This window comes from Lepisma saccharinum, chromosome 27 (assembly GCF_977018435.1).
Source record: "Lepisma saccharinum chromosome 27, izLepSacc3.1, whole genome shotgun sequence".
NCBI classification, from domain to species: Eukaryota; Metazoa; Arthropoda; class Insecta; order Zygentoma; family Lepismatidae; genus Lepisma; species Lepisma saccharinum.
Window position 1 is genome coordinate 35,161,015 of NC_139255.1, and position 27,151 is coordinate 35,188,165.

The window sequence follows — 27,151 nt, forward strand, 5'->3', positions numbered from 1 at the left end:
TAAAGCAGCTGAAGAGTAAATAATATTATTTTTGCCCTAGTTGTTATTATTCTTGTTATATATGTATATGTGTGTGTATGTGTCCATCTTATTATTTTGTTTATTTTTTTTGCGGTTGATATCCTGATGTAAAATGGATTTTTCTGTATTCAGGACTTTTCAAATAAATAAATAAATAAATATGAGGGGCAGTCATATGAAAACCGAACACCCACCATAAAACACATTCCTCGCAAAAGTTGGCAACACTGTTGTTACGTATCGATACTGCCATCTGTAGGGTAGGAGAAATGCATAGTTAAAACGCACAGGTCCACACAGTTGCTTCGTCATTGCTCAGGAGGTGAACGTAGTGAAAAGTGTGTTCGTCCAGCATTGGAAATTGAGGCAAGCAAAGAAGAGCTGAGAGGTGTGGTTCGTTTCTTGGTGGCTGAGGGTGCTGGAACACGCGAAATTCATGTCTGCAGTGTATGGCGAATACTGCATGTCCCTGATAAGTGTGCATGAGTGGCAGAAGAGATTCCGCGAAGGATGCACATCACTGCAATATGATCCGTGCCCGGGACAGACCCATCAAGCAATTACGCCTGATGTGATTGCGAGGATCAATGGTCTGATCCAGGAAGACTGACGAATCACAGAGAAAGAAATTCATGTTCAGGTTGGCATTAGTCATGGCTCTGTGCATGCCATTATCAAAGATCACCTGTAGTTCCGAAAAATTTGCATGCAGTGGGTTCCGCATCAACTGACGGAGAGAGAAAAGATTCACAGAATGACTGCATATCTGAATCATTTGCAGCGGTACCACGAGGAAGAGTATGCGTTTCTGTCACGTATCGTCACAGGGAACGAAACGTGGTGCCACCATTTTGAGCCCGAGAGCAAATGGCAAAGCCAACAATGGAAACACATCGATTCTCCCCCGCCAAAGAAATCCAAGGCTGTCCATACGAGTTCCGGTAAGGTCACGATGAGCTTCTTCGACTGCAAGGGCCCTCTGCTTGTCGACTTCCTAGAGCGTGGAGCCACAATCAATGCGCAACGCTATGCAGACACATTGCAGAAACTGCGATGCGCCATAAAGTCAAAATGCCCTGGAGTGCTGTCGGATGGAATCATGATAACGCCCGTCCCCATACTGCCAATCTGGTGAGGGATAAGCTTCAGACATTTGGCTGGGAAACGCTTGAACATCCTCCGTACAGCCTCAATCTTTCCCCTTGTGACTTCTACATTTTTGGTGACCTGAAGAAAGACATTCGTGGACGTCGGTTTCATTCGGACGAGGAAGTGCAACAGTGGGTGAGGTTGTGGATCCGTCAGCAACCTACCTATTTCTACAAGACTGGAATTGATCATCTCATCTCCCAGTGGGATAAATGTCTTAACACTTGTGGCAATTACTTTTGAATAAAACAAACTCCATTGTCACTTTGTAGCGGGTGTTCGGTTTTCATTTGACTGCCCCTCATAGTTTCCTGAAGAAATCACACTCCTCAGGTACACGTTGTTGGAGGTGCATGTGGCTGTGAATACCTTCTTTGCACGTTGCTATTTCAGCGAAGAAGTGGTGCTTATAATATTCCAATTGTTAAACTGACAGAGTGTCTGCATCAGTAGGAAAACTGTCATGTGCTCTTTTGTGCATCACTTTGGAAATCCAGATGTGACAACTATCTGGAAATAAGGCATGTGTGGTTTAAAGTATAATAAAAGAAACATCCAGAATGTCTGATATTTGACCTGCAGCACGGTGACATGATACACTATTCATGTGCTTAACTGCACAGTTCCTGTACCAGTAGCCATATGGATCCTGCATATTTCCCACTATTATTATTATTGATTTTTTTTTCTGTAGGGTTTTATAAAGTATTAATTGTACCAAAGAATTGTACCATTGCATTGTGCTGCTGTTAAATACATGATCTAAGATTTAATACAGCTTTGATGTCTGTACCCCTAGTAATGGTGGATCTTGCAGGGTATTAAGAATGTAAAAAAAAAACATTTGGAGTTACTGTATTTGTAGAAAAAAACATCAGGAACATCTTCATAAATTTTTAAGTTGTTATTTTTGTTTTACTGTGAACAAAGGGACAAATTTATATCCCCAAGTACAGAAGGTCTTTTCACGTCCATGGTAACAAAGTTAGAACCCACCTCACCTTAAGAAAAACCGTGACGTCACGAGCGGTGGTGCTCCACGTGATACCCCTGTCTTGCAGCAATGTCCCTGCAGCGGAGTTTCCATTGGAGGAGACTGCGTTGAAGAACACATTGGTCCAAACGATCATATTCCTCCTGACAAGCTTTCCAAAGACCCTCAATTGTGCGGGCCCGTCTGCTTCCCAAGGCTCGTTTCAGCAACGGAAACCCACAAAAATCCATGGAAGAGGCATCAGGGGATTTCACAGGGATGTCTGTAAAGGGGATTGCATGAATGCCCGTTTCACATGTCATCCGATCCATGTATGCCTGCGTGGACTTTGCCATATGACTGGAAGCCTTTTCCTGGTGGATGACAACACGAGATGTGTCGCTGCCATAGAGAGAAGGAATATTATGTCTGTAAAGTGGCTCCAAAATATTCGTCTGGTAATAGGCTGCATTTATTTTAGCTTTTTTTCCACTCTGCGCAGTGGAAGTTTGCCGTTATGGCAGTAACCACCAACAACCATGAACCCGCGTGGAAAACTTTCAGCACATTCACGTACCCACTCAAATCGACCTCTTGCATCACGTGGACGATAGTAGATGGCCCTTTTTTTTTAACACATCCCGACAGATACACCCATGCTTCATCCAGGGACACCACATACTTCCAGCGGTCCCCTGACAGATGGCGTTCGTAGAGCTTCCGACTGTTGGTCTTCCTCTACTGGATATGTGAGGCACGCAACTTATAAACTTGAGCCTTGTGCTTCCGCACAAGTTGTAAATCTTGGGCTATGATGTGATTCACAGTTGCAGGGCAACATTGCACTGCCTGTGCAATCACTCTTTGCGTTGCAGGGTTTTCACATCGCACCAAGGATCTCACTTTCCGCACAACATCGGAGGAACGCTTGGGCTTCCGATATGTCCGAGGCCCACTTTGACTGGTTCCAGCAACAGGTACGGTGCAAGCTTTATGGCACTTCAACACTGCATTGATGCCCTTCTTTGACACATGGAATGCTTTCATGTGGCACTGTTTAATTATCTGGCTATAACTATAACCAACGTCGGAAAGGGCACAGATGTACCCCTCCCAAAAGACTGGAATTTTTGGTGCCATATAAACACTCACTCACACACCAACCATCGTCTTGGAAAGTCAACACACAGTACTTTCGTCCTACTGGCTCTCGCTGTTCTGTGCTGTGCCTATGTGCTGCTCCCTGGTGATCGAAATCGTTACCATCAACGTGAAACAACCTTCTGTATGTACCATAAATACCACACCATGTTTTGGCATATAAGAGTTCTTTTTTTTCATCCATTGGTGGGTTTAACATCAGGTTTAACATAACTTCAGTGCTATGTGACCATCCTTTAGAAGCATTTTACTTCCCTGAATGTGTCATTCTACACACGGTGGGTGCAGTGTGTCAGGCATTTTACATATACATTGAGAGAAGTGGGCTCAAAGAACAACTATGCCATTAAACATTCTTGATCCCATGATGTTCATGCTTGGACGACATATTCATATCTGTGTGGAATATGTGCTAAACAAAATAAAATGTGTGTTAATTAATGATGACATATTTGCACATAAGTAGCACACATAGATCCATTATTGGTGCACCATTTTTATTGTATTTAAATTAATTAATAATTATTATTGTATTCAAATTAATTAATAATCCTCTGCTGCTTTCCACATTATAAATCAAAATGACATAGTTCCTGAAGTCTCTCAGATCATCATACCCTTAAAAATGTCACAAGTAGAAAGATGTTTACTCCTCTTTTATTCATAAACCTTAATTACACACAATACTGTATTTTTAAAGAATGTGATAAACACATTACTTGTACAGAAAATAATTTATCACCACAAAATGAATATACATTGCAACATGTAAATATCACAGAACCTGTCTTGATACTGCTGCTACAGCCTGCTGTACAATGGATTAAATCTGAAATTGATTTCTTCAATTCAGTGTTGTGTCCATTTAATGGCCTTGATATCAATTCCTTCCTGAGCCATTTCCCACAATGGACTGAAAAGAGAAACCTTATTAGTCAGAAGAGCACTTATCTAATCTGTTAGTGTTGTTATTTTATCTGGTGTTAAATGGACTAAAAATTTACATTTTTCCCTTCTTTTTGAGAAAAGATAAAAATAACAATCATATTTGCTATTAAATATTGCTACAAGTAAAATACATTATGTAGGATGCCCATTCTAGACACTTGTGTGTCGCTGGTTAATCCAACATGAATAGCAAGAATGTAATTACAAGGTTCCCTTCTATCCTATCAAAGCAACTGACTTTTCCAGGCATTTGTATGACTTTTTTGGAGACGGGGGAAATGCGACACTGTCAACCAGGTGGTGAGGCTAGCTCTTTCACCTGCTTTTTAAAACAAAAAAATTAAGTAATAATAATAATAACCTAACTACCTAACATAACAACTAGTGCAAAAAGAAATATCTGACATGAGAGAGTATGATTTTTACACACAAATTATGAGACCCAGTGAAAATAGCACAAAAGCTAAGTTCCCCAACTCGACAGTATATTTTTCAGTGGAAATATGAAAGCAAAGGATCTAGTTACAAGAAACCCCATATTTTATAGTTCTTTTTTTCCTTTTACTTGCCATCTGTTGTATCAAATTATAGTTTACAAGTATGTGAAAAATTCATATTCACCATAAAAAACATAGCCAGTATTTCCAGTTTTTTTCAATATTTTTATGAAATTCCCCGAGATTTAGTCACAATCAATTTCTGCGACTTATCCAGGATTTTCAGGTATATGAACTTTGCAAAAGATAACAGCAAGTAGACAGTTTTCTCCTCGTACTGTAATTCTAAGACTATGAGCTGAAATGAAAATTTTATGTAAGACTTCCATAATTGTTTCATTTCAGTTTTTGGTCCTGCACAAATTTTTCATTTCAGCTTTCGGTATATAACAATAAAAATTTGTAGACCTACAAATATAAATATTTTTTGAATCCCCCTTGTACATGGGCCCTGTATTTCAGTGTCACCTACCTCATTTCCCTAAGCCTCTTCACATGACCTATGCACCTACGGGCTGTGTACTCCACCTCTTCTTCTGTGGTGAATCTGCCAATTCCAAACCTTCACAAACAAACAAATGAAACTGGACATTTATGAATATAAAATTAACAGGTATTAAGAAAGTGCAATCAGAATTACTCATATGTAGAGAACGGATTTATGTATGAAGCTGAAGTCAGTTATATTTTGTATTATCTTTGCGCATCATGGCATGTACACTCGAAAAATTCAGTTTTTATTTTCCATATTTGTACATATACAGGGTGGCGCGGAGCCGACTGACACATTTGATATGCTCATTGATGATGAAAGGAAGGAAGGAAAATAAGGAAAACCGTATGTAATAGTACATTGAAGTATGCAATTTTATTACTAACAACTTACAAGTTCATTTTTTGAAAATTACATCAGACAGGTGGCCTCCTTTGGCATGAATACATTGTTGCAGACGTCTCTGGAAGTTATCTTCGTAGTTCCTCATCAATAGCCGTTACTTCCTCAACGATGGCTTCTTTCAGTTGTTGAAGAGTCGTAGTATGCCTTTTGAACACACGGTCTTTCAAGAATCCCCAGAGACTGCTGGCGTGCCGACCATTGTGGACTACGTTCACTCTCTGCAAGTTCTCGGGCGTACGCACTGTTGTTGGAGCTCCATGTTTCACATCCAATACACTGCCAGTTTCTTCAGATTTCTTCACCAAAGCCAATATGATATTCCGAGACTGTACGTTACCATGTCGGCTAACAATGAATTGTTTTCTGAACAATCGCAGCATTTTAACCACTGACTTCGTTTCGTAATAACTACGAACACAGAAAACGCGATGTTCAACGCTCCAACGGTCCTTTATGACTGTTGCTGTCTTCATATGAAATGGCATCCTATCCTCTTCTCATTTCCTACGCAATCCACTTCAAACTATCGCGCATGCGTAATATATTTAACTTTCAAATGTGTCAGTCGGCTCCGCGCCACCCTGTATTAGGTTTTGGCTCATATTTTACATATTTTAGTTATTTTTACATATTATTTCCATATTTCAGAACATTTCTCAACATATACTTCATATTTGTGCAATTACTACATGTCCCTTTGTGATCAAAATTAAGTAAGTAAAGTGCTCCTCTGTGATCTGCACGCCATGAAGGTGTATAGGGGGTGTGGAGTTAGGGCCTCACACTTTCTTGATCTCGGCTGAAGCTGGGGATGATGTGATCAGCACCATGCCGCTGGCCAACTTTACCCCCCAGAGTTTCCTCCAGGTACCCACTTTATACAATGCTGGGTGGGCGCTGGAGCTGCTTGAACAGGTGGAAAAAGTCCATTTTCCCTGCTGGGGATCAAAACCGGGTTTCTTGCATGGTAGTCAGATGCCCTAACGACTGAGCTACCGTGGCTCTTGTGTGACCAAAAGAGTTGGATGAATTTCTTGGGAATATCTGACAAATTTGAAATACACTCCCATTACTTCTTGCAATATCGAACGCAATCAAATATAAATTCATCTTAAGAGACAACAGAAGGAAATTCATGTTCCAACACTTAACAACAAAATTTTGTTATTCATTGTTTTGGAAACAGAAAATAAAAACACATTTTGTGTTGTTTTACAATTAATGTCAATGTAAGCATATTGTATTTTATGTAGCTCGTGTAATGTCTTATATTATTAAAAAGGTAAATTTTTACAATTTTAAGTCCATATTTAACTCCATATTTTGGTGAAAATAACTAAATATGTATTTATAGATTTAGCACATTTTTGCTACATATAAATCCGTTCCCTGCTCATATATGTAATGCAGGACAGTTTCTTATAAATTGCATTGCATACTACTGTTTATAGCAGTGAATCACAATATTTTAGATGACATTTTTGCACCTAATGCATCAATACATAGCAAAGCAAGAGCTGGGGCAACAGCAATTCAAATCAATATTGATTCCTATCAGTAATAATACTTGCATAATTCTAGTAAATTTAAAGTTATTTTTAGAATGTAAATAAACTTCAATTTTATGGTGTAAATCTGCAAAAAAATATGCTCTAAAATATTCTAGGAAATTCACTCTAATAAGTTCATGTTCCATTTTTCCGTGCAGTTTTGTTTCGCGATCGAATTTGCCACGTGCCTGGTAGGTTCATCAGGCATGTACTGTCTTCCCGCGAGTGGCGTGGAACAATATGAAATTTAAAAAAATAGCAACCAAGTAATGACATAAAATTTACAGATCCATTATTAAAAGGCAAATTTTGCATACACAACCTGAATGGTTTATTTGTTTTCATACTTAATGTTTGTAAAAAGGTGACTACAATAGCATTTGCCTTAGAAAGAGAAACTGTGTATTTAGAAATTAATATACAAGGCCAGGGTACATAAGTTATACCAAAGAAGCAATCAAAATGAAATTTTAATCAATAACCAATAGATAATTTACCAATATAAGTAACTGTTAGTATACTGATGGAATATTAAATGGCAAATATTCCATGAAGAAACCTCATTAATTGAGCAGCTCAGGAGTACAACTTGATAACCAACACTGCATTCAAAAGTGAGTCAACATTGGATGCAGTTGCTGTATGATAGTCCTTCAGTAGCCACTGATATAGCCAGAAACATACAAGAACATCTGGGTAACCAATAAGCCACAATGTAATGGATGAACTTTCACCTCCATTTTCCTCTGTTCCATACTTTAGCAGCTCATCAAGTTTTACTCCCGACCTACTCATTTAATGTATGTATCAAGATTAGGGTAACCAGACACATACATTCAAAAAAGAGGACAGAACATGGTGAAAAAGGAGGACAAGGTCATAAAAAAGAGGACACCAAAAAATGGCAACCCATTTGGTCATTACTCATAATTTAACTACCAACACTTTACTCACAGATAATTCTGATGATATTTTTCAATAATTTCCTCCTACTTTTAAGCAACGAAAGCAATCTCCTAATCTATTGTTTAACAACTAAAAATATATATAGTTTCAAGCACAGAATTTTACTCTTTTTTTTTCCAATTCTTGGATATTAGAATGCAATATCCCCATAAGTGAATGCAAACGTTATAAGAAAGCTTCGCTTCAATTTATTTCTAAAAACAGAATTTAAATTTAAGGTAGCTTAGATTGGGTCAAGAAATATGAATTTAATGCCAGGAACATTTCTAGCACTCTTTCAACAGCAGGGAAAGGTGACAGCCACCTTACACTTTACCTCATATTCGTTTCTTTCATCCTTTAAAAGCTGGATATTTTCTTGCAAGATCATTGTTGAATATACACTTTCGCTTCGTAATTTCATAAAAGTAAATATGACTTAATAATCTAAATTCTCACTACGGGTTTCTGTATCGCATATGTACGACTCTAAAAAGAAATGGCAGACCTCTGTGGCGGAGTGGTTAGCACACCGCAACACAACGCCTAGGTCCCGGGTTCGAATCCCAGCCTGTGCATGGGTGTTCTTTGTGAGTGTCCCTCATCCTCATCTTCGCGATTTGTCAAGAGCGGCAGAAAAGCTAAAATAAACCATATCAATCAATCGAAAAGGTTGGTTGGTTGGCTTGGTGTTTTATTCCACTTTTTGCACATTAAGGCTAATCGGGACTGGACCTACAGTTTAAAGTTGGATCCGAACCACTATGCGACTCCACCGGGTATCGAACCCGAGACCCCTTCATTCCAAGGCGACACACTGCACCTTCAGGAAGGCAACAATCAAAAAGGAAGTGCTCATATTACATGTGTTTGAGAAGTCCCAGATTGCTAAGCAACGAGTTAGAATAATACATACTATAATGACTAGGTGTGTGCGGTACAGAACTTTTTTTGGTTGGGACAGGAAAATTGTCTAACTCCGATGTTCGAAATGGGGAAAAATAGCAAATTCCCCACCAAGCCTGGAAATTTTCGGGACTGGAAATTTTTTAAAAAAATCCCGACGCTGTGGAAATCACGAATTTTACACCTCATTTTCCCTTAAGTTTTTTTCTTCCCCTGAAATAAAAGCTAACAATTTCCGAGATGTTTCAAGACACTTACAATGCAGAATACATCAAGAATTAACCACTTTTAAAAATGATCATTTGGAACTTCCGGACTGCTCGGGATCCTGACAAGTGTGGAAATCATTCCGCGAAGTCAGGATCGGGACGGGAAATATTTTTTTACTGATCCCAGTACCAGCTTTTCTGGATCCCGCACACCCCTACTATGAATCAGTCGGGAAAGTGATCATGTTCAACTCCTAGATGCTAGGTGAGCATTGCTCGAATACTTAACGTGCCCCAAGTGACATGCCTTAAATGATGGTCATTATGTGTGGCAGCATTCTTGATGCAGCACATGTCCTATGGTCGATGTTAAACTCTTTCTAAAAAAGGAGGACATTTGCCGATTTCTAAAAAATCCGCCCAGACGCCGGACAAACACATAAAAAGGAGGACATGTCCGGATAAAAGAGGACGTCTGGTCACCCTAAACAAGATGATTGCAAGAGCTTGTATAAGAAAAATAATCTGAGTATTTAGAAAGGGTTCATGAATTATGGCTTTACTGGGAAACAAGTTTTTGTATAATTTCATCATAAGCACTTCTGTTGTCAGTCCTTAACAGTCAGATGACGATGTAGGAAGTTTGAAAAGGGGGAGGGGGGGGGGCGACGAGCCAACATCCATGACGATGAACGTCCTGGCCCAGCCACCTGTTGTTACATATGAATTGCTGTGCAAGGTGGATGAAGTCATTCAGCACAATTGGCATGTTACCACTGATGTCACCATGCGCATTCCCCACATGCAGCATGATCCATAACATATGACATTGTTACCTGTCATCTTAGCTGCTGAAAGATGAGTGCCAGGGAAGAAAGCACTTTGATGACAACAAAGAGCTCCAGGAAATGATAACTGCATTTCTTAATGGACTGGTGAAAGAAGTGTATGGTGTAGGTTTTCAAAAACTTATATTCTAGTATGTTAAGTGCCTCAATGCCATGGTACCTACGTAGAAATATAGCTTTTTAGGTATGCTTTCAGAGTAAAAAGGTAGTATTCAACATGCACTACTTTCTGGACATGACTCATAACAGAAAGGCAGAATTGTGAACTTTGCCAATGATATGTTTAAATTGGACCACTCCCACATAACTACTGAAATGCCTTCCTCTGGGTGTTTTAAAGCTGAAGGAATATTATTTTTTAGGGTTTGTGAGCATTAGAATGAGAAGGATTTATTATAACCTTCATATGTGGGATATGAGCCTGCTAGCTTGATTAGCTTATCTTTCTACTTTGTATTTTGGTGTGTGCTAGAAATAACTCTGTTAAAATTTGAATTGAAAGACATATTCCTAGCAGGGATTACTCTGGGTGTTTTAAAGCTGAAGGTAATTTGCTTCTATTTCAGATATGACAATACGCACTTCAATTATCGCTAGAAATCTAGATGGAAAGAGTGTTTTTTTGTTTTTTTACCTTATGGAGGAATGTGCCAAGTCTTCATCGGCACCAATTGCCCTCAACACGTATGATGGTTCCAGAGATGCTGAAGTGCATGCGCTCCCACTGGACAAAGCTATGTCCTTTAGTGCCATTAGAAGAGATTCGCCTAGAAAATTAACAAGATTTTCCCCTATAATGGCATAATCCATTATTATATCACAGTAACCATTCTTCATTTGAGTGCTACAAGCAAGCACTATGTAACTTGAAACTTCTTACTACTGGAGTCCTTTTATTCTACTGATTTGCACGATTAGACTTTTTTTGCGACTGATGTTGGGAATGTGATTGAAAGACTAATTGCTACAACCTTTGCCAGCTAAGTAATTTACTTTCTCCACAGCAAATACTATACTATAATATTACTCTGAACCAAACTAACTTTATGACATCATTACTATTGGGTCATTCCAAGAGAACGCATCAATCACAGTCTTTTGTTTACATAAAGTTCACATATGGTGACGTGACTAGATGATGTGTTCTTTTGATAGAAGCACTGAAAATATTATTGTAATTTTTAGTTACATAATAAAAGCAGTTTCTTGTGGGTATTGTGTCAATTAGAAGCTGTGCAGTTTGAACTTGTCATATTGCATGTAAATGTTGCACTCATTAATAGACAATATTTCAATAAACATGTTTCCTGGTACATTTATACAACTTTTGAAATATCATAACAAAATTTACAATTCTTCAAAATGTATTTTATTAATTATTAATTGTATGTAGGGTGCAGATTTTTACTTTTATATTCATTTGCATTGAAAATGTAGGCTTCAATATTTTAAATTTGTTTAATATTATTTAAAGCTTTACAACCCATTTTTATACTGCATATAAATGTGTATTTAGTTCCTAACTCCCATATTTTTTTTCTGAAATGGCTTTTTTGATATTATTCACTTATTTCCACTTTCTCTTACTACTTCATCTCATTAATTTCATCTAACCATCATTTATCTAAATGCAAGAAGGTAATACACAGGATGTCCCAGAAGTCATTGTCAATTCAGACAGATGAACGTGGAAGATGTGACAATTTAATCAACAAAATTCTGTTCAGTGATGAAGCAACCTTTGACACGTGAAAAGGTTAATTAACATAATTGTGATATTTGGGCAGATGAGAACCCAACAAATTTTCTTGAATGAGAATGAGCCACACAGAAATTGAATGTTTGGCTTTGTACTCTGTAGACACTAATGGCCACCACACGGAGCACTAATTTTTTGCAACATACTTTACAATAAATATATTTTTCATCTTAACCCTGTTTCTTGTAATTCCAATTATTATTCAAAAGTGACTTTTGAGTCACCATGTATAACATATACTATTTGCTTATCATCAAGTATGAAGCAGAGAGCTTTGACAATGAAAAAGAGAGACAGAAATAAGATGCAGACAGTGGAGATGAAATATTTAAGGAGCATAGTAGGGTTGAGGGATTCAACAGAAAGTGGAAGCAGGGAAGCTGCAAGACAGAACAGATCACACGCACAAGATGGGGACAGATAGGGAAAGCATACACTGCACAAGGAGTGGAAAAAAGGCAGATTGGAAAACAATGGAAACGGAGGAGTAGTGGCAGAACAGCAGGTTTGACTTCTATACTGACCCAACCAGGGGCTGAAAAAAAAAATGATGGATGATGAGGCTACAAGTACAACTAACCTTCAACATAGGCAAAAGACAGGTTCACACATCCTGGATATGTGTCCGTAGGATCACCATTCCTTATTACATCTGGGAGTTCACTATATATTCTATTCATCAACTGTTTGGACAACTTGTCTACCCACTGGTGATCATACTGTAAAGATATAATATATTAACATAATCAATTTATTTATTTCTTAAATAAAATAATTAACAGTGAGCTTCTAATTACTAGTGGCATTTACTTTCTTTTAAGGATAAAAGCAATTGGATTGATTGATAATAACACACCAGCAAGGCAGCCATTATGGGTGTGCGATGCGTGCCACAGCACAGGGCCTTGCGCTTAAAAATCAGTTATTTTCTCATATTTTATGCAAACGAGATTGCACTCGAATAGAAAGAAGAAAAACATAATTGTTATGAATAGAAAAATTGCATCATAACAAAGATGTATTTCTGGTAACGGACAACTATGTCCCCTCTTGTGAAGCGTGCAGTCAAAATTTGCCGACAAGGATCAACGACCCATTTGTGACTCCAACTTTCCCTGATTTCCTGCCTAATGTTCGACCGAGGACAGGCATCATAAAATGGTTATTTGTCTGGAAACAGAGGCTCCGCGAAAAGACTAAAACAAGAGTTGGCATCAAAGCCTTGAAGGTCCGCTGGGCTCCTTACTACAACCTCTCGTGTTTACAACCGCAGAGGCAAAATGAAACCGTCTACAGAGTGTCGAATAAATACTCCATTAGTGCAAAGCACGTAACGGTCTTGTTTTCAAGAATAATGAGTAGGGGTGCGGATTTGTAGCCAACAAAATCCTCTGAATCAAATAGGCAAATAGGCACCCAAAGGATAAAAAATGCATTTCTCTGTTTTCTGACTTGTGACGACGATGATGAATGGTGATTATATGAAATTAGGAAAATGTTATTTTATATTAAAGAAATAAATTTAAGCACACCTATTACTGTGAAGAGGGCTCCCGCGAAGTATACTGGTTAGTGCTCTAGATTTTGGTGCAAGTGGTCCTGGGTTCGATTCCCAGTATGAACTCTCAAAATTTCGGTGTTAACCCAGCATCATGAGAATAATTAAGGAGCTACTTGCAAAGAAGCAGTAGCGGGCTCCAGTCTCGAAACCAAAACATAGCGGCAATGGGATTTGATATGCTCACCACGGGTCACCCAAAGAAAAGCTGATTGGCAGGCTGTGCCACTAAGATGGCTCTTGCGCCACGTAGTTGTTTGTAGCAGCATTACTGTGAAAAATTTCGAGATTAAAGATTAGTTCAGTACTTTTGCTTGACTCATATCATCCCATTTTTTTAATTCCTACTATTCAAATATCTATTTCTCAAAAAATGCACTCGCTCGAATCCTGAAGTAGGCTTGGATGTTCCTTTGTGAGTGTCCCTTCTTCAACTTTACATAAGCGTCATTCATGCTCATCGTTACGATTTAACTAAAGAGGCAGAAAAGTGATGTAAAATAAGAAAAGTAGGCACAAATATAGTTTGAGAGCAGTCCCATTGCTGGTACAATCAATAATTTGTCGGTCACTTTTATGCACTGAATTGTGACTGCAGTATTTAAGCAAACCTCAGTTTACAAGAATTCATTTTCATTGTGTTTTCATTTTAGCTTTTCTGCATGTATAATAATTTCCCGATTTTTTACGCAAGCAATTCGCAACGCAGGATTGGCATCAGTCTTTTGTCCCTTATTTGGTGATATTCCAAGCACTTCAGATTGTAAATAGCGCTTGTAAAAAAAAGAACGGCAAATTTAGAATTCTCAATAATTTTTCGAAACTCCTTGTCGAAATGCAACATGGAAAACAATATCAGTTTTTTAATATTGCATTTTAATGTACTGGACGACAGTATTCATGTCTCAAACTTAGATATGAAATGAGAATCCTACAAAAATCAATCATAAGGAACACACGAATACAACAAAAATTACACAAGGTTATTTCACTTTTTAATCAGGGGTGTACTGTGTTTTCTTCCGTGGCTTCCGTCCTCTGATGTCAAACTTTACAACTTCATCCATTTCCAAAAAGGGGCTTCAGAAACAGGCCTTTCAAGGCAAGCGGTGTGCAGGTCAAAGGACCTTTGGTCGGCATATTGCCCCAGCAGATGAAATAGAAGTAAAGATCTGGAGATATGAGTACTTTATTTTTATTGCCGCTCAAACCCTTGCCAGATATTACAACCACGCCGAAGTGTCAACAAATTTCAAGTCATTCTTGTTTGACACAGTAATGCATGCGGTTGTGTAGAATCGTGATTATAGGAATATCTATGGAATGGGACAAATTTCGTAAATTTCAATCTGGATTCTAAAAGGCTAAAAAAAAGGGAAAAAAGGAAGTGTTTTTAAAAAGTCAGAAGGGTGCCTTCGAGAAAATCTTGCTGTCTGAAAATACAGTTTCCATTTCAAATTTCACCACGATAAATGGAAATAATGTAGATACACTTGATGTTAAGTGTTTTAGTGTTAGTGTTGATGGTGATGTTACGGAGTGTTATCCCCATATAATCCAAGTCGTACGTACACTAGCGGCGGCGGTGACCTTAAATGTAGCTCGTCTGTGAATCAGGTGCCAAATGTAGGAACTAATTGCGAGGAGGAGTATGTTTCATGTTCATCTTCTGAGCCAGTTGACAGATCGCCTCTGTTTTTAGATCCAGGTGAGTGGATGTCAGTTTGAAACCGTTCTGAATTTGATCATTCAAAAGGGCCCTATTCGCATCATAAATCATGATTACCCAATTATTGGTGACAATCGATACTTTTCACTTGGGCATTATAAGTGTGTTATGCAAAATGGGGACACGGTCGACAGAAGGTGGTTGGTACTCGAAGAGGAAAGATAAGATTTTCTGTTTTTGTTACAAGCTGTTTGGAGTGGGGGCATGCTGGCAAATGAAGACTGCGGTGATTGAAGGCATTTAAGATATCGACTACAAAACCATGAAATATCAGAAAGTCAAATTCAAATATTTGCCATTAAATATTTGCGAGAAGTAAAACTTTTTTTTTTTTTTGTTCCTTAGTCTGAAGTACAGGTGTCCTACAAAATCATACATTCTCATTTCGTTTTCATTCTGATGTACGTCGTTGTAATCAAGGGGTCCCAGGTTTGATACCAGGTGGAGGCAAATGGCACAATGGTTCAGATCCCACTTTAAACTGTAGGTCCAGTCCCAATTAGCCTATCTGGGCATAAAGTGAACTTAAAACAAATCAATCACTCAATCAATCTCATGTACCCCTAGTACATATTTAAATGCAAAAATAGGAATGTTCAATATCAATATCATATTGTTACTTTAACATAATTGTTTTCTTTACTATTCATTGAATTTTGACACTGTAGTGAATTTGCATTGTTTCCAGAAAATAATATTTTCATATCATATTTAATTCTATAAGTAAACAAACAATATATGTTAAGTATATTTGATACAAATATTTGGAACACCATATTTATGTAGTAGCTACTTTGTTTATGATTTCAGTAATTTTAGATATGTTTAAGTATGTCAAAATAAGATACGAATGCAGGCTATATCAGATTAGTTACTTAATTCGAAGCACCAACATCCTATAAACTCGTAAAAAGAATTCACACAAACTATTATTTTTATCTAGCTTGGTGTTCTCTGGAGCGCGGGGCCTCAGGTGAGCACCCGAGTTGCCACCCTTTGGGGCCAGCTCTTTCTGTCATGATCCCCTTTCCTTATTTAGTGTGTTTTCTGGCAGAAAAAAAATATCAACAACAAGGGTAAATTTACAATACATGGCTGCGAACACACAGGATACCATTTTTTTTCTAAGGCTTGTATCGCTAAAACAAGGTCTCAATCAGGAGTCCTTAAGAAAAGCTAGTTGCCAAATTTTAAATTTTATTAGTACTAAACTGTGAATGCGCGCTCGTGCTTTACAATAGGTAATAATTACACAATTCTAATAACCAGGTTGGTGCTAGAGAAGAATTTTACGAGAAATGGATGTTATCGATATTTTAACATTACATACCACGAAGGCCTCGTGGATATAGTTCGCACAGGGCCTCGCATTCCCTAACGGCGGCCCTGCACACCAGCATATAAAGTAATTTTCTGAGAAGAAAACAGGATAACAGAGGTTATGAGTCTCTTTACACTGACCATATATCACCCAACCGAAGGCAATGTTGCAGGCTTTGGCCATCAAGGGGTGTTGCATCATGGAAAAAACTTTGAAAACAAAATCGGTGCACAATATTTTTTAATATTCTTTTTCCTCTTTATGGTGAAAACTACTCACAATCTTTATTCTTTCTTTTAATTATGGTAAAAAACCCTCACAATCTTTTATTTAAAAGGTGAATATATCTAAACTTAATGGTTAGTGGTAACAGCTATTGAAAATGAAAATAACTTGTAGTACACTAAAGATATATAATGACTTGTTGAAAGGTCTGTTATAAATTGATTCAACCTGGAATCGTATTTCACTTTTTTGGTAGAACATTGTTATGTAATGCCACAAAACAGGATGATCCTTGGTTGAACTATAATTTTCACAATTTCTTTAATGATTCATAAAATGTTTGTCATTTTATCCCAGATCAGTACACTACTGGTTTTAAGGATTGCTACATTATTAATATTGATAATGTTTTTGTATAAAATTTATTTACATATAGCAAAATCACTCTGAAACTTCACCTTAAGGTATGTAAAAGAAAACTAGTCATGGAACGTAGAAACATGCATCAGACATTTATGCAAGAAGTTTCTAAACCTGAAACATATGCAATTATTTTTTACTTTAAAATAAAATCGGAGATCCTATGCATACGTAATTTTAATTAAATACTATTTTCAAAAACATCTGTGGTGTCGATACTAATTATGTGAACTGACCTCCATTTCTCTTTGACAGATTTCACATGCAGCTCCAAGCCCCACAGCAAGAGGTGTAGGCACTGTACCACTGCGCATTCCTCTCTCCTGGCCACCACCACTCTGCAAAGGTTCTACCCGAACACGGGGGCGCCGGCGAACATACAGGGCACCAACACCTGCAACACAGGCAATGTCAAAAATTAACTACAGAGAAAAAAAAATAGGGTTTTAAATGTTGGAAAATAGGAAAGCAATAGAATATTATAACTAAAGTGTAAATCACCAACCCTGAGACCTTCTGTAAACAAACGGTCTCACCGATTCGATGTATCACTCTGCGTCAGCTGATTCATGACCGCAATCATCTGCTGTTACACTCATAGTTCCCCGCACCTATTCATTTTATATAAGAGCCTCTGAACGTGAGAACCCGCTCAAAGGCTGTCCTTGCTGGTGTTTTGAAAACAAGCTCGGAGAACATGGAGAACTTCCCGCACGCATACAACTCGGCATGTTATTTTTCTAAGGATAAGTCAGGCAATATTACTAAGTTGCACTACTTCCATGCTGCTCACATGATTATTTTTAGAAAATAACCAATGTTATAAAATATCATTATGTACACAAATCTCAAAGGTCATTGAAAGTTACAATGCATATTACTACAAAATGTTCACACTTATCTTGCCTTGCCATGTCACCAAGTTATTTTACGAAGTGCACTATATTTGGCGGAACAAAAATCGTTATTACGATGCTTGTCAAAGTTTCCAACTGCAATAAATTTACCAACTTTATTTGTCTTGTCTTGATCATCATCATGAATATATTTATTGGACTTACAGCAATGCATATGGCTGTTTATGCCCATTATATATTTTATTTACATAAGATACAATTTACATAAAATCTACAAACAAATTACAAATACACTTCTATCTATATCATCCTTAGAAATAAACATTACTATGTTATATCATTTTGTCTAAAAAAATGCAAGTAAAATATATTCAATTCACATGCAAGAAAGAAGCCACATTTATGGGAAATGATTACTGGTGCAAAGAGTTAACCATAAAGGTGAAGCAATAAGTAAAAAAAGAAAGAGCATTGGGTTTAAAGTGCGACGTCATTTGATTGATTGATTGATTGATTGATTTAGTTTATTTTACTTCGCGTTTTGTGCCTCTTGGCTAATTTGCGAAGATGGGGATGAGTGATGAAATGATGAAATTGATGAATGGACATTCACAAACAACCAAGCCCGACCGGGATTCGAACCCGGGACCCTTGGCGTCGCAGCGCGATGTGCTAACCACTCGGCCACAGGGTCGGGCGCGACGTCATTTGAGGCAGCGTATCCCATACTACATATTGGCCATTGTTTTACCTTACGCAACGAATCCTGTAACAACGCTGGACTTTCGTGTGGATTATTTTACTTCTATGAGTTTGCAATGCTTTCTGCATGCAGGTGGTTTTGTTTACAGAAGGTCTCAGGGTTTGTGATTTGAACTTTAGTAAACCCATCCTTGCTTTCTACATTGGACTCCAAAAAAGTTTCCAATTATCCCTGTAAATCTTTTACAACGTTGGGCATCTGGGTCTTTACTAGGAATAAATCCTCAACCTCTTTCACCAGAGGTGAGTGAACTTACCTTGAGTTAGGAATACACATTTAGGGCCTATCTGATCGTGTAGAGGTAACCTTGTAATCAAGGGGCCCCAGGTTCGATACCTGTTGGAGGCACATAGTGGTTTTGATCCCACTGTAAACCGTACGTCCAGTCTCGATTAGCCTATCTTTGCATAAAGTGGACTTAAAACAACAACTTAAATTCTATGTAAAAATTTGTTATTGTAACCTACGTAGGTTTTTAAAAGTTAACTACACAGAACTATTAGGTTGTAACTAGGGATGAGCCAATACCACTTTGAACCGATACTCTTACCAATTCCAACCGATACAGATACTGATACTTGAAAATTGCAATAATTAAAGTTTGTTCAAAATATTGATCAATATTGGTGTGTAAATATTGCTCTCAAATTACACGCATCAACTTACCAAGATATTTGCTTTAGAATATTCCAGAATTACATCAGAATATTAAAATTGAAGATATATTTGGTCTAGGAATTAATTCGTGCGGTTGTTACGCACACATTGAAGCTGTAGTTCAAACACAAAATACATAAATACCTTAAGAAAAATATTGTCCATCGCGAGCCACCACTTTCGCCCATCTGTCAGGCAAGTTATGGATTCTGTGGCGAAAGAAGTCCTCATCCTTTGAAGCAATCCAGTCAGAGAACCATTTTTCAATATCTTCTGAAGAAGTGAACCGCTGTCCAATCAAATCGTTATTCATGCAATCGAACAAGTAGTAGTCCGAAGGAGCAACGTCTGCTGAATACGGCGGGTGGGGTAAAACTTCCCATCCGACATTTTCTAAATAGGTTTTGCGACATGTGGGCGAGCATTATCATGTTGAAAAATAAGTTTATCATGTCTGTTCTCCCATTCTGGTCGTTTCTTGGCCAGAGCTTGCTTCAAACGCATTAATTGTCGTCGATAACGTTCTCCATTAATAGTTTCACCCGGTTGCAGCAGCTCATAGTACACCACACCTTTCATATCCCACCATATGCACAGCATAACCTTTGCACAGTGAATATCTTGTTTCGGTTGTGATGGACCTGGTTCACCTGGCTTCACCCAGGCCTTTTTTCGTTTTGGGTTCTCGTAATGGATCCACTTCTCATCGCCAGTAACAATGCGATGCAAAAACCCCTTTGTTTTCTGTCTTTGAAGCAGCAATTCGCAAATGGTTTTTCATCTTTCAACGTCTCTGTCTTTCAATTCATGTGAAACCCAATGTGACATCTTTTGAATGATTCCCATGGCTTTGAGGCATTTGGAAACTGTTGTTTGATCAATGCCTAATGCTTCTGCAAGTTCTTCCTGCGTTTGACACAAATCCTGATCGAGCAATGCTCTCAATTCTTCGTCTTCAAATTTTTTTGGCTGTCCAGGTTGCTCTTGGTTTTCCACAACGAAACCACCACTTCTAAACCGTGCAAACCACTTTTGACACGTTTGCTCAGCAAGCGCATGGTCACCATACACTTCCACCAAAATACGATGACTTTCGGTAGCACTTTTCTGCATGTTAAAGTAATGAAGCAGAACACCCTGCAAAAACACTTTATCTGGCACGAACTGCGCCATGTTCAGTTGACTACAAAATGCTGTTGTTGACGCGTCAATCAACTCCCTATACTACGAACGATGCGCGCTGACAGGAGTTTTCAACGCACGTGTGGATACACGGAACTGTGGGACGATACGCTCGTTACGCCATCTCTTGTCCAGGCGCACGAATTAATTCCTAGACCAAATATATATAATCAAACATTACAGATTTCCATGCAAAATTGGTGTCAAACAACAATAAAGTTCAAATTTTGCATAGCTTCCAGGATAATTAGACTCCGTGAAAATATCACGCGGCATTTTTGCGGACCCTGTGAAAGACCAATGCTGGAAAAGTATCAGCTTGTATCGGTAGATGAATTCCAACTGATAGCTACTTTCCGATACCGAAACATCGGCATCGGTATTGGCTCAGCCCTAGTTGTAACCTAACAAATTTAAGTTTGAAATGATTTTGGGAGTGTCAACCTCTATATCAGAATGGTTAACATTACATTGTATTGAAGTGTTGGGTCCTACAATCGAATTCTAACTGTCTATTTCATCAGTTCATCATTCATCCTCATCTTTGAAATTAACCTAGAGGTAAAAAACGGTAGGAAATATGAAAAACAGATTAGAATTATTGGAGGTGCAGAAAAATGTTTTCAAATACAACATTAATATTGTAATCAACATGAATGTATAAGATACATTTGAACAGATATTATTACTAGTTAAACACAGAAGTGTTAAGAAACAAACAATACTAAATAAACAACTTAGAATAGAGAGCTATACCTACAGTACTGTGCAAATTAATGCGGACAAAGAGAAAAATATACATTTTTTTTTAGTTTTTACACTCTTTATGTGAGATAATCGAATAAATACGTAACAGATTTATACTAGTAGTATCAGCTAACTTTTTGATGCGTACTTGAGAATGTTTACAACAATTGCAAGGTTTGATGCATTGTTGTTGGTGTTTCATTGTTGTCGTTGTGCAATGCCAATATTATTAACCAACAGACTTCTGTGAGAGCTTGGCTGCAGTAAACACGCTTTTGTTGGGCTCCGTGTTCCTACGAGTTTTCATTATGGATATAACACCCAGAAAACGTTCTAGAATTATTACATTGAGTGAGAACACATCCATGACTGTGCGGCAAATCGGTGAAGAGGCTGGTGTTGGGAAATCAGCGGTGTCAAAAATTATCAGAAACTACAGGGCAACTGGTAGTTTTTCTCCAAAGCGAAAAGGAAAGTGTGGTAGAAAATGCAAAACAACACCTAGAAGAGACACGTTACTGCTAAGAAACAGTAAAATTCACCCATACAAAACAAGTGTGGACCTGCAACGTGATTTGCTTTCTGCTGGGATCAGTATTGATGCATCAACTGTTCGACGTCGCTTACTTGAGGTTGGAAGAAAATCCAGGAAACCGGTTAAAAAGCAATTGTTGACAGCTAAAATGAAGACGAAACGCCTAAAATGGGCTAAGAAATACCAGAAATGGACAGTCGCTGATTGGAGGAAGGTAATATTCTCAGATGAGTCTCACTTTGAAGTGCATGGCTACAAAGCATCTGTTGTGCGACGAAGTCCAGGTGAACCTTTACGACCTGAACATTGCATTCAGACAGTCAAACACCCACCCAAGCAAATGTTTTGGGGATTCTTTACTTGCAGTGGACCTGGAGGGCTCGTACCAGTGGATGGAATGATGAATTCCGCAAAATACATTGACATATTGAGGTGCAGAATTGTCCCACTCATTCAAAATCCCACTAACGACGGACAAGAAATTTTTCAGCATGACCTTGCTCCTTGTCACACATCAAAGTCTGTACGTAAATTTGCTTCTGACAACAATTTAACGATTCTAGATTGGCCAGGGAATTCACCGGATATGAACCCCATAGAAAACTTATGGGGTATTGTGAAGAAACGTGTTGCAAAAATGGACTGTTCAACGAAGCAAAAGGTCATTACCAATATGATTCATGTGTGGTTTCATGACAGTGATATCAAAGTTGTGTTCAAATTTGGTTCAATCAATGCCAAACCGCATCAAGCAGCTAATAGCAGTAAAAGGAGGACATATTTCATATTAGTGTAAGTGTACGTTATGTACATCTCCAAGAAAGAGTAAAAATGGAAAAAATATATATTTTTTTTCTCTTTGTCCGCATTAATTTGCACAGTACTGTAACATATACACAGTGTTTCAAAATGATTTGAACAATTTCAGCTTGTTATATTTTATTCATAAATAGTCAAAATAAGATGCAATTTCACACGTATGTAATGTAACTGTCGAAGTTTAAGTGCCAATCGTTATCGCGAAGTTAACTCACAAATGCTCAATGTGAGCATCCTTCGTTACCCTGCATACATCAATATGGTAATTGTTAGCTGCACATCCAATCCATCGATGTGATGTATGTGACAATATCTCGTTAAGGAACTCCCTTACATTAGGGTGGAAATGGCATTGGACTCCATCAAGCCGATAGATAAAGTCTGCACTGTTATGTGTCTGCTGTGGCAAAAGCCATGTAGTCAGCATGTTCAAGAATATTTTGCCAGTTACGGCAGCCAATTTACAACTGGTCAGCCTGACACCTGGTGGCAGAATTTACAAGCAGAATTTACAACTACTAGGACCATTAAAAAAAAAAACAACTTAAGGATGTGTTCAAATGTATTTCATGGCATATTTGATTGGTGATTGTGTTGTATTGCTCATGGAATGTGTTTTTATCGTGCAAATAATTTTGAAACACCCTGTACTATAACATTGTATAGCCTTCATAAAAAAAACTGCTCAATGGATACAGAAACAGAATTCTTTCTTTACCTTTAGGACCATAAATTTTGTGTCCACTGATCGACATAAGATCTATGTTCATATCCTGAACATCAACAGGTATCTTTCCCACAGCCTGTGCAGCATCTGTGTGGAAAAATATCTTCTTTGATCGGCACAAGGCACCTGAAAATAAATTCAATTAGAAAAGTAGTTAAAGAGGGAAGGAAAGGTAAGAATGACAGGGAAATTCTGTTTCTAATTTAGATGTTAATATATATCTTTAAGAATATTAACGTTTACAGCATCAAAATGTCCAGAACACAGAAAAAAAAATTAATCCACAGAAGGAAGAATGTTTTAATATATAAATTAAAATTCATGACATGAACATTGTGGCAATATGAACAATTAAAAATAATAAGACATTTAACACTTACATTAATTTCATTTGAACAATCTGCGAATTATTAAAAGAAATATGTCTAAAAAACTGCCAACATTCCTTACACTTTTCACACATGCTACTCCAACATTTGATATCACTACAGATTAAGGATGGGCCAATGTGAAACATACTGTTAAAGTGCTAATATAAAATTTAACATCAATATGTATATCAATACCCAATATTCTACCAATTCATCATACAATTGCAATATTAAATGAACAATCTGAATGATTTTTTAAAATCTTTTGGTATAATTTCTTGATCACATCACCCCCATCTTCGGCCATGATCAAGAAAATGTGGGGCCCTAACCTCACACCCCCTATACGCCTTCATGGCATGGTGCATAGCACAGGGGAGCACTTTACCTTTTATAATTTGCAGTACGTGACTGCAATGGTTTTGATCATCGAGTTTTCAGACCAAAGTAACAAGCAACATGTGCCACTTGGAAATGAACGCAACCTTTTGTACACCAAAGTGGCACAACACATTGCACATCTCACTCGGATTGCGTTATTTTTTTCAACACTAAGTCTTTTATTTTCTCAGTATTATTAGTATACAGTTCATAACATTTTTCATTCTTGCAAAAGTTTTGTTCCATGATATAAGCATCTTGGTGTATGGGTTTTTTGGTGAAATTACCAAAAAAATTACTGATCCAATATATTGATCAATTTCCTGTAATGTAGTGCAAAAGAAGTGGCATATTTGGACATTTACTTATTTGTTATTTTTATTTTAAAAAAAAAGATATAATTCATATGCTATTATTAGGGACATTGAATTTTCGCGATGCGCGAAATGTGAAAAAAAGATGGAATTTTGAACATTCTGCACGTAACTACACCCCCAATGATGAAACATGCACGAGTTTTATTCGCGAAGTAATGCGAAATGTGTGCTTTTCCACGAAATGAACGCTTTTTCGCGAAATAACCGTAAAATATCATCAAATTAAGTAGAAAACACGCAAAACCAGGCAATCGAGGTTGTGCGCGCAAACTGTCGATTTGTAACGAAACGTTTGCCTAAAGTTTCCTACCACTGGCAGCTGAAGAACGTTTTATCTTCGATCACATCAGGAAGACGCTGCAAATTGGGATATCCCATGCACATAATCTCAGTTCGAAAACTTCGAAGCTGCATTCCTTTCTTCCCCCGAATATGCATTTTAGAAATGAAGTGATTTTGTGTTGATGTTTTCTTTTTGGTTGGACAGCTAAGTACTTGTGTATGTGTACAGTATATAAAAATGAAGAAATAGTTTATCAATTTATAGCTCTTTTGTATGTTGTGGCCGCGGTGGCTCAGTCGGTAACGCGTCTGACTACCATGCTAAAGGTCCCGGGTTCGATCCCCGGCCGGTTCAAATCCGTGAAATATTCTAACGTTGGAAGAAGCCCCGGCGCTCACCCAGCGTCGAATAACATGGGTACCTGGGGGAAACCCTGGGGGGTAAAGGCAGTCAGGGGCGTGATTCTGGTCACATCACCTCCACTCACGACCGGATCATGAAAGTGTGGGGCGTTACCCCCACACCCCTTATACGCCTTCATTGGCGTGGTGCTATGCACAGGGGAGCACTTTACCTTTTTTACCTTTTTGTATGTTGTTTCCTCTCATGATGAAAAAGTGTGTGCCATTTTTTTTTCCACCGCTGGTATATACCGCTGATCTATTGTTTTATTTACCGCTCTCCTCAGTTTTTATTTACCATAAATGTGTGTCCCTAGCTATTATCTTATAAAGCAAATGTCTGAATACAAAGTTTCCTTTCCACAAAGCATACCTATTTCTTTGACAGGTTGCTTCACACCAATTTCATTGTTCACCATCATGATAGAAACGAGGACTGTGTCTGGTCGCATTGCCTCGTCTACGTCTGCGATGTTCACAATGCCTGTGGGTCCAACAGGGAGGTAGGTGATGGAAAATCCTTCGGCCTCCAGAGCACGGCAGGAATCCAACACACACTTGTGTTCCTGGAAGACGAACATCGAATGAATTATTGGTGGTTACACTAATGCTGCACAATGTCCCCTTTTCCCCAGTACAGGCACCAATGACAATAATTTTGCAATGTCTATTACTATTTTATTTAGCTGTCCTAATTTATTAAAAGTGAATTTTCAACAGTAAAGGATTTAAAAATTGCCATTAATTTAATGAATGATGGACATATTTCTACCTACTTCCACTTTAACAATTTGATTCAAAGACCAAGGGTTTGTTTTGAGTCCAGTTTATACACAGAAAGGTTAATCGGAAGTGGACCTATAGTTTAAAGTGGGATCTGAACCATTATGAGCATCCACTGGATATAAAACCCAGGATCCCTTGATTACAAGGTGACAGCATCAGGGGGCCCCTGCACCGTGGTGGAGTGGTTAGCACAGAGTGCTACAATGCCAAAGCTCTCAGGTTCAAATCCCAGTCTGGGCATGGGAGTTCCTTCATCAATTTCATATCATCTTCATCTTCGCAATTAACCAAAAGTAGCAGAAAAGTGCAGTAAAATATACCAAATCAATCAATTAATATTTTACTTACTGTCCGTGTTGTGATAACATGCCTCTTTTTGCTACCGTAAAAACGGGCCACTCCCTTGATGGCAATGTTGTTGCATTCTGTGGCACCAGAAGTGAAAATGATTTCCTTTGGATCACTTCCTATTAGGCTTGCAACTTGCTGAAATGAAAAACACACTGATAAACATACACACTGATTTTTTCAGTAATTTTTTTATTAATGATTATTACTAGGGATGGACTAATACAACAGTTTAATTGGTATCAATAAAATAGTGATTTAAAATTTAGTTTCCAAACATTTTTACCAAAAAATAAATAACAACATTTACTGGGTATTACCAAAGTAGTAATTTACTTGGGCTCTGCAGCATATTTATAAAGGAACACCATATATATAAGTGTTATTTTTTTCTTACAAACCTTACATCATATAAAATTGTGTTCACATAGATGAACAAAATTCATATTTACTTCAGAAAGCCTTCCTTCTCCCCCCACCCTTCATTTTACAACTCCCCTTGTCTTTCCACATTGCAACACACCATAGAGGCTAATAGGAGCTCCACTCCACACACTGATGGTCATATGATGCAACATATGAATATGAAATACCATGTTACTTGAATATTTTCATTGTTACCATGGCAATGGGATGATATGTACAATTGTGCACAAAATGATTGGATTGGATTGATTTGGTGTTTTAAGTTCACTTTATGCACAGTAAGGCTAATCAGGACTGGGCCTACAGTTTAAAGTAGGATCTGAACCACTATGTGCCTCCACCAGGAATCGAACCCGAGATCCCTTGATTTACAC

At 37.9% G+C, this 27,151-nt stretch overlaps 1 protein-coding gene across 1 annotated transcript in view; it reads right to left on the bottom strand.

Moving 5' to 3' along the window:
- Positions 1-3,930: 3,930 nt before the first annotated feature.
- The window catches only part of Nfs1 (Nfs1 cysteine desulfurase), a 40,026-nt gene continuing 16,805 nt past the window's right edge, over positions 3,931-27,151 (bottom strand). The window contains exons 4-11 of the mRNA XM_083113430.1: positions 26,352-26,489; positions 25,591-25,783; positions 23,396-23,530; positions 17,354-17,511; positions 12,445-12,583; positions 10,740-10,872; positions 5,222-5,311; positions 3,931-4,217 (exon numbers count right to left, since the gene is read on the bottom strand). Of these exons, the coding sequence (XP_082969556.1) occupies positions 4,154-4,217; positions 5,222-5,311; positions 10,740-10,872; positions 12,445-12,583; positions 17,354-17,511; positions 23,396-23,530; positions 25,591-25,783; positions 26,352-26,489 (1,050 nt within the window). The 3' untranslated portion in view covers positions 3,931-4,153. The remainder of the gene's footprint in view (positions 4,218-5,221; positions 5,312-10,739; positions 10,873-12,444; positions 12,584-17,353; positions 17,512-23,395; positions 23,531-25,590; positions 25,784-26,351; positions 26,490-27,151) is intronic.